At 29.2% G+C, this 10,026-nt stretch overlaps 1 protein-coding gene across 1 annotated transcript; it reads left to right on the top strand.

Moving 5' to 3' along the window:
- Window positions 1-7,072: 7,072 nt before the first annotated feature.
- On the top strand, window positions 7,073-9,730 carry LOC100817084 (cold-regulated 413 plasma membrane protein 2). Its single transcript, XM_003548859.4, has 4 exons — window positions 7,073-7,500; window positions 8,264-8,371; window positions 8,497-8,567; window positions 9,483-9,730. The coding sequence occupies exons 1-4, from the start codon at window positions 7,319-7,321 to the stop codon at window positions 9,728-9,730; spliced, it is 609 nt and encodes a 202-aa protein (XP_003548907.1). The 5' UTR covers window positions 7,073-7,318.
- Window positions 9,731-10,026: the final 296 nt, after the last annotated feature.

Genomic DNA, 10,026 nt, shown 5'->3' with positions numbered 1-10,026 from the left:
TCAAAGAAAAGTGTAACCACTTTAGATGTTATTACATAAAAATACTAGACTATTTATGGGGAAAGGTTCACCTTTGATCATTAAAAAAAAACTCTTGAATAATTTAATAAATTAAAATGCATATGAATTTTTTACGATACCAAATATGTCATCAATTAACCATAGATAAAGGTTCTTAAGTCATATAGCATAAAGGTACTTGCGCCTAAGAGCACTACAATATCAAATACCAAAAGGAACATTCAAGACAAATCTCAAGGGTCTCCTTGAGGAAATGTATACAACATAAATTCATAATCATTTCTAATTTCTAAGTTGGTCTTCACTAAGACAAAACATAGATAAATAAATGGTTAAAGGTCAAATTTTGTCCCTAACCACACCACCAAGTCCACATCAAACATGAGTGACATGTTCCTCGAAAGCTATATCAAAATATATGCTCCTATGTCAAATAACATGATCATCACAATTCAACAAAAAATATAAGAATAAGTTCATTTTAAAAAGAAATATCATGTAGAAGAAATACCATAAGTTCATTTCAAAAGCAATATAGAAATCATTCATACTTTTAGTATCAAGGCATATCCACAACTCGTCAAACAACACCTCGTGCTTTAGTTATAAATGTAAGTGTGCATGTCTATGTATTAAGATATGTCATGTTGACACTTTACTCTAAGGAGATTTCGCCTCTTGAGCAATATTAACCCAAGTACATCCCTTAACATAGTCACTTTCTTGATCATTCAAAGAGACTTGGATTAACCTTACGGAAGAAGTGCAACTTTATTGAAAATGGATGAGCGTGGGTAATGCATACTCACATGCAATGGCATTCATCAATACATGTATGTTATGACAACTCAAAATAAATGTCATACACCATCGTCAATTCATTCATCAAATATCATTATATTAATTCAATTCATCATCAATTCACCATTCATACCTTGCTCACCAATCATGAACTCTTACATAGTCCATCAAACCTCATCAGACTTTTCACAATTCAAGTTCTCATACTCCAACACCAACATCATCATATGAATGTGAATTACATGAGAATAACGAGAATTCAACTCAATTCCATTCTATTTAGTGTTCACACACACATCAAGAACATTTAAGATTGAAGTTTGATTGAAATGCATAAAAGAAAATTTGATAGATACCCATGCTTAAGCCTCACGCTTTAAGCCATCCCCCTACCACACTTAAGCACCACCCTGGGTACGCTTAAGCACGACATGTTTACAAGGTTGCATTTTTTGCTATCAGATTTCCTCTAATGGACCTCCAATTAATTCTAATTGAAAACTTTCAATGCCTAACGTGAATATCCATTTAGAATGCATCTAATGAACTCAAAATAGTGATTCAACTACAAAACATAGATTAAAGATGGTTTAAGCTTCCCTTACTTATCCAAACTCAATGAACTTGCTTTGAGATGAAAGGAGACTTTAGGTTCAAGATAAAAGCTTTCTCCCATTCACACAACAACTCTAAATCATTTGCATCACCCAAACCCCAAAAAATCAACAGAAACCACATCAAAACCTTGAAAATGAGCACTTTTATGAACTTCTGAAAGTGCTCATGGAAAGAAAATGAAAATAGAAGATGAGAGGGGAAAGAGAAGGGTCTCTAACCATTGAAACCAACCCACAACTTGAAAGAAGCACAACTACAAAGTCCCTTGAGCAAGGGAGATATAAGTCTCAAACTCTCCAATAAAAGGTTTTTCTTGAAGAAGAAGAAGAAGAAGGGAGTGAAATAAGAATGTTTTGAATGTGGTTCACTTTTGAATCTCCTTATGTTGAGTTTATGACTCTTCCTATTCCTTATAATTACACTCTTACTCTTTCTAAACTCACTCACCTTATCACTCATCTTGACACATACACTCTAAAACTCATTATTCATACCTAAAATAAGATTTATGCATACGTAATAATAAACATAGATATCAACACTACAAACCGTCACCTCATATTAATTAATTAATTATAAACACTTAAATAAATTTAGTATCTCTTGTAATGTAATTAAATCACTTGTAAAAGCATAACGTTATAAAAAGAGAGGGAAAAAGTGGTATAGAAAATGTGCAAAATTTACCTTGATAAGTTTTATTGACAAATTTTTCATATGGATATTTTTTTTGTAGTGCCATCTTCAATATTAGTGTTCCTGCAAACTTTATGTTTAATGAAAGAAATTGATGTATGGCTTTAAATTTTATCCTTTTATTTGTTTTAATTTTTAGCTTTTGTATCCAAGATGAGAATTTGGACAAATATCTACTAAAAACGATATAGAGCTTGAGCAAGATTGTAGCAATACATGGGAATTTAGAGAGATCTAGTGCACAAAAGATGTGAAGAAATGTGCTCTTCGTTAGAGATTTCTTTAGTGTCCTTTGCACTATTTTTGATAAATCGCTATAAGATTTGAGCTCCAATCAATGTTTATATGCAGATTTTATCAGAGACCCAAGGCATATGTTTTTCCCAAGGGTTTGACACCATTTATTTTTGCAATATCCATTAAAGTAGGAAAGACTGGGCCCCAAGGAAATTCCAAAGCATGAATAAAATAGAAAAGAGGCCATTAACATAGACATATCCAAACTCACTACTTCGTATTTACTAAGTTGGATTAAATCATATATGCCTATTTTCTTCTAGAAATCCGGTTTTTTGGATTATAATCTCTCCAACCAGGTGATATAAGTTTGTCTATTTGTTGGAGGAGAAGCTAAAAAAATCTCTGTTTTATCCTTCAAAAATCGACCCTAATGTGTTCCTTGTGAACAATGGGGTATTCATCATCACAAGTAGGAAACCATTATTTGAAATCCTCTAAGTTGAAGTGTGGGCGGTAAGGACCCGTCAATGGTCTTGTTATGAAGATTAGCATGGAGTAATACCTATGTTTTTGAAATGTGTTTGCATTCATCTCCAAATCTTGGAATCATAAGGGGTGTGTGTCCCTGTTAGACAGTAGAGAACAAAAATACTATGCTCTCAAAATTAGATTCTCTCGAACACAATATTTTTGGAGACATCTATTATCTTTGTGAAGAGAAATTTTCTATGTATAGAAGGAGTTTGTGTTTCGATAAAAAGAATTTGATAGTAGTTGAATTCTAATTAAGTTTTTGTTAGAAATAATAAGTTGACTATTGGTCCTATTAATTTAATCGAAATACTTTTTTTTGGGAAAAATGTAAATTATATTAAATCCAAAATGATACAATAATAAACTAGGCATACCCCGCAGTTAGAGAAAATCAAAAGTCTCTCTAATACAAGAAGGTTTATATCAAAATGTTAAAACAAATGCAACAGGTGCGCTTGTCTATACATAAGAAACTTAATCTTACTAATAACCTCTATTACAGAAAATTGATAATCTTCAAAAATCAGTTTGTTCCTAGACAGCTAGATGCAGTAGACTGCAATTGTTATAGTCAAACAACGAAATTTTCCTTAAACACCTGATGTGAATCTGTCCCTAATTAAAGAGTTAATGCACTGCAAAGAAGTGAAACGCCGTCAGAAAAATACCTTTTTTGATTGTATCTATCAAAGAAGGTTTTTTCGATAGTAGTTGGTTTTGATTGCTAATTAGGCACATGTAACGAAAGGTGGTTGGAATGAAATTCATATTCAAAGGTGCAGTTGTAGCAATTTTTTGCAAAGAACTAGACGAAACTAGCGGCTTTGTTAGATTTAAGAAGTTAGTAAACTGTTGTCATAATTCCATTGTTAGTATTAGAAATCTATCAATAAAATATTGGATAGTCATTTTTTTTAAATTGAATTATTACTACTCAAATCCTTATACATCATTTCCGCACAATACACATAAATATATAATGGTTATCGATTTAAAGGTATTAAGTGTATTGATCTCATTTTTAATGAATTTCATTTTAATTTGATTTACATGCATTTTCTTTCAATCCTTTAACTTTTTTTAATTTTGATTTTTTCTCGAAACTTTACTTTTTTTAATCTCAATTTCTTATAACAATCTAAAATAAAATATTATAAATTATTAATTATGATGGATATTATTATCAAAATTATTATTATTATTATCAAAATTATGATGAAGTATAGATTGATTTGGTGGTTAAGAGAGAAATAAAAGAGGGTAAAATCATAGGTTTAAATCCTTCTCACTAATAAAAACTAACATATTTAGATTAAAACTTATCAAAAATATATTTATGATTTTCATGGTTAACACTGTTATTATATCATGTGGGATTAATTATTACATCACAAAAAATTGAGATTCTATAATAAATAATTTAGTAAATTGACTAATTCAATGAATTGAAATATCTGATTATTTTATTTTTCCAATCATAAACCTATTTAAAAAGTTTGAAAATTAATATTATTAATCTTAGTAATACACACAAGTACACACATTACTATTGTTAATATTATATCTTTTATATAATGATTTTTATTTTTTTCATTTTCAAATCAATTCGTGGGTAATATATCTGGTATAATGTATAATATATTGCCAATCCTTTTAGCTTACTTCACCTCCCAGCATGTAGAAGTATATAAAGGCCAATCTTAAAAAATAGAAAATTCGTATGCAAAAGTTATACAATCATGTGCCTTTTCAGTATCATTGTTCCTTCTCTGTGAAGTGTCCCTTTACAGCACAAGCTGGAACCCTTGATGCCATCCAAGTTATTATTTTAGCCTTACCTTGCAAGCTCAGCATGCCGGCTTGATTTGCTCTACAATCTTATGAACATTCCTTATAGCAAGTAACTATCTTTTAAAAGGCTATTTTCTTTTTTCTTTCATTCTTATTATATAAAAAGCTAGTTACACAGTGATGTACTCGTGGGTGATGATTATATCAATTTTGAACGAATTATATATTCATAAAAACAATGAGATATACTAAGCACATGATGTGATCTATCGTAACAACCAAATTATATATTAAGTTTGTAACTCCCTTTGATTTGTTTTCTTTATCCTGATTCTTATGGTTTTCATCTGTTTTTCATGACTCCTTAAAATGTTAAATTTTCTTATTATAACTAATTACAAACAATGATTTAGTCAACCCTCGGAATCATCAACACCTACAGATATGCGACCTAACCATCGGAATAGAGGAATTCATACAATTTTTTTTTGTCAACCCCATTATGGTGTTGTTCAGCGAGGGAGGTGGAGAGAAGTAGACTAGGTCTTCTAAGAGAGATGAGAGATCATCAAAGGAATTTTCACAAAGACAAATTTGGAAACGAGAGAAAAAAAAAAGAAAAAGAAAATCAACAATGTAAGATTTTAAGTTTAATAATATCGAATGGTATATAAAACTTTCATATTGTAAAGTGTTCCACTTTTCCCACTATACAACTTGTCCTCTTTCAATAACTTTTATATGCTTATTTCAACTTGTTTAGGATTACTATTTTTTAATGAAGATCATAAACGCCAATTCAATTATTTTTTTTAAAATAATAAGTTTTTTTAAAAAGATTTTATATATTTTAATTTATGATAATTATGTAAATACTTTTTCTCTTTTTCTATGCGCCTTTGATAAATTTATATAAAAAATAATGATTTAAGAATAAATAAAATTATTCTTTTTTCAAGAGAAAAACTTGTGAAAAAATGAACAAAATTAACTTCTACACCATTTGAACCCAAAAATTATCTTCAGTACACAAGGATATATCAAAGGAAATGAGAAATTTAAGAATTGTTTAGAATGTTATTATGAAAATTGCTTTCACATTTAGTAATATTCACCAATAGTAAATTTATGTACTAAAATTTATTGGCTAAAATATACTTTTTGCCCTTAATTTATATTTTAGGTTTCAATATAGTCTTTTAAGTTTAAAAAATTTTATTTTAGTTTTTAATAGTGTTTTTGTTAGACCAAATTGATTGTTCTGTCAACTTTTGCACTAGTTTGATTGACGACCTACATAGCATTTATCACAATTTGTCATATATCACCAAGTTGGCATAATTTTTGAACATAAAGATCGATCTAAAACTTAAAAAATAAATAAGTAACCAAAGTTTTATTTTAGCTAATTTTATTCTTACTCTCCCAAAATTTTGGTTGAAGCTTCGCTATTGTGTGGACCACATGAATACTTGGTCTACGGTAACACTAACCTTAACATATTTGATATGTTTAATTTAATAATATTGTTTTTTATATTCTCAAACTAATTTTTAATCAAGAGCTAGAGACTAATTTTTCAAATATGAATATCTATTTATTAGGAGATTAATGTATTTGAAAATATGTTATTTCATATACACAACACTAACGTATGTTTGTTTCATGTCATCTTCTAATAGAGTTTTTTTTAAAAAAATTATTATTCTCAAACTATATTTCAATCAAGAGCTAAACACTAATTTTTCAAATATCAAAATCTATTTAAGGGATTAATCTCTTCTTTCATATACACAAACTATCTGAACATTTTTCTTGGTGAATAACTAATTGGGCATTTCCTTCAAGTAATCTTTTCTCATTTCCAGAAATGTGAGGGTGTGAACAAATATTCTCATGTTCGTGGGAAGGTTATGAAAATATATTCTTAAGTATGTTTTATTCTCAAGAAGGTTACAATATTACATTTTACGTAGTTTTTATTCATATGAAAAAGGAATAGATATCTCATATTTCCATAAGAATGAAAATTACTTTCTCTCATAATTTCTTATTCCTATTACATTCTTCTACGATATTTCTTTTCACATTTACTTTTATAATTTTTTAATTATATAAATTTAGTTTTTTTTTAATGCATGACTTCACAGTCACCACACCCTCCAAGCAGGGACGGAACCACTGGCTACAGGGGCTAAATTAGACTAAATTCTAAAGAATTATTAATAATAGAAATTAATTCTTGTTGATTTTACTTATTATGTGATTTTTTTTTTTGCCCCCTAACATTCTTTTCTCCCCAAGGGACGAAATGCAATGTGCATCACAAACCCGTAATATGACATGGTAAACCCATGAAAAAAAGTCAAAGCCAAGAAACAAGTGGAAAAAAAAAAGTGAAGAGGATCCGAAAGTTCGCACGTTTTACATTCCCTGACCATTGGTTGAAACTTTGAATTAGGAACTCTCATAACAACATAAGATCAATTCCACAGTTAGTTATTTCAAAAGTACACCCCAAGCTACCGTTATATATAAATCTTTCTCACTTGTTATTATTATAGTCCTATTAAAAGAGAACCTCAACAGCGTAGTGAATTGTTGTGGGTGAAGCACGATGGGTAGAATATTACAAGAGTATGTGGCTATGAAAACCGATGCTGTTGTTGCTAGTTTAATCGATTACGATATAGAAGAACTCAAGGTTGCAGCCAATAAGCTCCTCCACGATGCCACCATGCTAGGAGGCAAAGGCTTTGGCACTTCTTTCTTTAAATGGATAGCTTCCTTTGCTGCCATGTATAAGTTCAATTTTCACCCTGTTTGCCAATACCAACCAATACATATGTTTGTCTAGGAAGGAAAGAAATAACGAGAAATGCTAACAACATTTTTAATATATTTCTTCTAAAACATTTTCTCTATTGTTTGATTGTTTCAATAAACTTTAAGTAATAAAGAAAAAAAAAAGTGTTGTATTAGAGAATATGTTATTAAGACTTCTCAACATTGCTTTAGTAAAATATCAATTAGTGCACGTTTGGATTTTAGGTGAATTTTTTTAAAGTAAAAGTAATTTTATTAAAGGATCAAAACTCTTATTTTATTTTTATCCATTAGATCTACATTAGAATAGATGCACAACCTTTCTTATAATTTCATTCCAAACATGCACTTAATCCATTTGTGAATTTTCACATATCATTGGTTGCAAATAACATATGAAAAAAATGTGATTCGTATATCATTGTAGTTAAACCTTTTTTATTTAAAAAAGAAAAATACTTTGCTGTCAGATTTAATTTAGATCCTTATACTTTTATATCGATGAATTTTATGATACTAAATTACTAACCATTTTAAGTTCAAATTTATTGATATGAAATATAAAAATACAAAATAAGGACTAAAAATATTTTTTTTTTAAATTGTATGCATCTTATATCATATCTTAATTTGTTAATCGAGGATCCATATACAAATCATTGACAAGTTGCTAATTAACCAGTGATCAGCTTAAGGAGGAAATTTTTTTATTAATTGAGGAAATTTTCTGTTGCAGTTATTTACTGATACTGGATAGCACAAACTGGAGGACAAATATGCTAACAGCGTTATTAGTGCCTTACATATTCTTCAGTTTTCCCGAGTCGTTGTTCCACTTCTTAAGGTAATAAAGAAACGACGACATTTGGTAGTTTTCGCTTTACCAAATTAATTTTCCCTCTTCATATATACAATTGTTAGTTATACATTGATTGACTGAAAACTCATTAATTAATTTCTATGGTTCAGAGGAGAAGTTGGAAAATGGATTGCATTCATCGCAGTCGTGTTGAGGCTCTTTTTCCCTAGACATTTTCCCGGTATGCCTAATACATTTCTGCATTTTACCTAAATAAATTGAAAAAATTTAAACTTAATTTTAAACTTCATTGTATAACATGGTTCATTGTGTGTTTGGGGTGTGTGAAATGTTAATTTTGTGTAGAAAATAAATTCAATGAATTGTAATTTTATCTTAAAAATTTATCATTATATATTTTATTTTCCATTTTTTTGAATTTCGTTTCTCTTCAAACTTTTATGTCATTCTCTAATATGAAACGTTGAATACTAAATACAAAAACTTAAAAGACACTTGAAGACTATATTTAATAAATTAAGAAAATATCAAATTATAAAGAACAAGTCAAATTTAGGTTTAATATTTTCCTATTAAGTCACTTTACTTCTTTTAAATAATCTAGTCAATTTTGAGCTTTGATGTTGTGCTTGATTTAAAAGATGAAAATAAAGATGACAAATGAAAGTAATTTATCCTCCATATGTGTTTGACCAAAAGATCATTTGATTCATGTGATCCTTTGGTTCATTCGATCAAAATTTGACACTTATCATTTCTCTTCTAACAATAGCATTATTTTATTACCATTTGAGACACATGACATTCTTTGCCTCATTTCATAGGGAACTCCAAAACAGCTCTATTTTCATTATATTACATCCTTATACTAATTTCATTCGTTTGTATGGATCGAGGGAATGTGTTTGTTTATAGTAATGCTCATGCTGAAAATGAAAGAAATTTTTTGAATTAAATGAAAGACCCACATAATTTCTTCTCCATTTCTCTCATTCTCCTATCACCCACAACATAAGTGATCCACTTCACTTATTTGTACTCTTACTCACATATACATATATTGATTTTTGTCTTCTAGTTATAAACTAAAGTACTTAACTACTGTTCTAAATTGGTTTGGAATCGATCCATGCAGATTGGTTGGAAATACCTGGATCAATGATCCTTATTTTGACAGTGGCCCCAGACATCTTTGCTCACAGATTAAGGAATAATTGGATTGGATTAGCAATTGATCTTTTCATTGGTTGTTACCTACTACAAGAACATATCAGGGCTACCGGTGGATTCAGAAATTCTTTCACACAGAAACATGGAATATCAAATACTCTTGGCATCCTCCTCCTCATTGTCTATCCTATTTGTGCATTCATTATCCATTAAGTATATATAAAAGCATGATAATTGGTATCAAAAGAAAAAAAAGTATAAATCATTATAGTATAGTCGGTGATGAAGTGTAATCTGTTAGGAAAATAAATTTGTAGATGGTGGAGTTTGATATCAGCCTTACCCTAGACAAAAGAACTCCATTACTTAGCTTTTTACCCACACCAATGCAGAGTTTATAGTAAATTATCCAAAATAAAATAAAATAAAATAAACTGTACGTGTTGAACATCAATGCACATGGCAATCCTGAAAAATTCTTCTCACTACTATTTTGGAATATTCAGGAA

The sequence above is a fragment of the Glycine max genome, chromosome 16, assembly GCF_000004515.6.
Source record: "Glycine max cultivar Williams 82 chromosome 16, Glycine_max_v4.0, whole genome shotgun sequence".
Taxonomy (NCBI): Eukaryota; Viridiplantae; Streptophyta; class Magnoliopsida; order Fabales; family Fabaceae; genus Glycine; species Glycine max.
Note: the sequence above shows the minus strand (reverse complement) of the source record. Positions and strands in the feature narration are given on the sequence as shown.

Excerpts from the sequence above, each read along its gene's own strand:
- LOC100817084 (XM_003548859.4), top strand. The coding sequence starts at position 7,319 with ATGGGTAGAATATTACAAGAGTATGTGGCTATGAAAACCGATGCTGTT. Across the intron at positions 8,372-8,496 it reads TCGTTGTTCCACTTCTTAAG|AGGAGAAGTTGGAAAATGGA; the intron begins GTAATAAAGAAA and ends TCTATGGTTCAG. Across the intron at positions 8,568-9,482 it reads TTTCCCTAGACATTTTCCCG|ATTGGTTGGAAATACCTGGA; the intron begins GTATGCCTAATA and ends CGATCCATGCAG.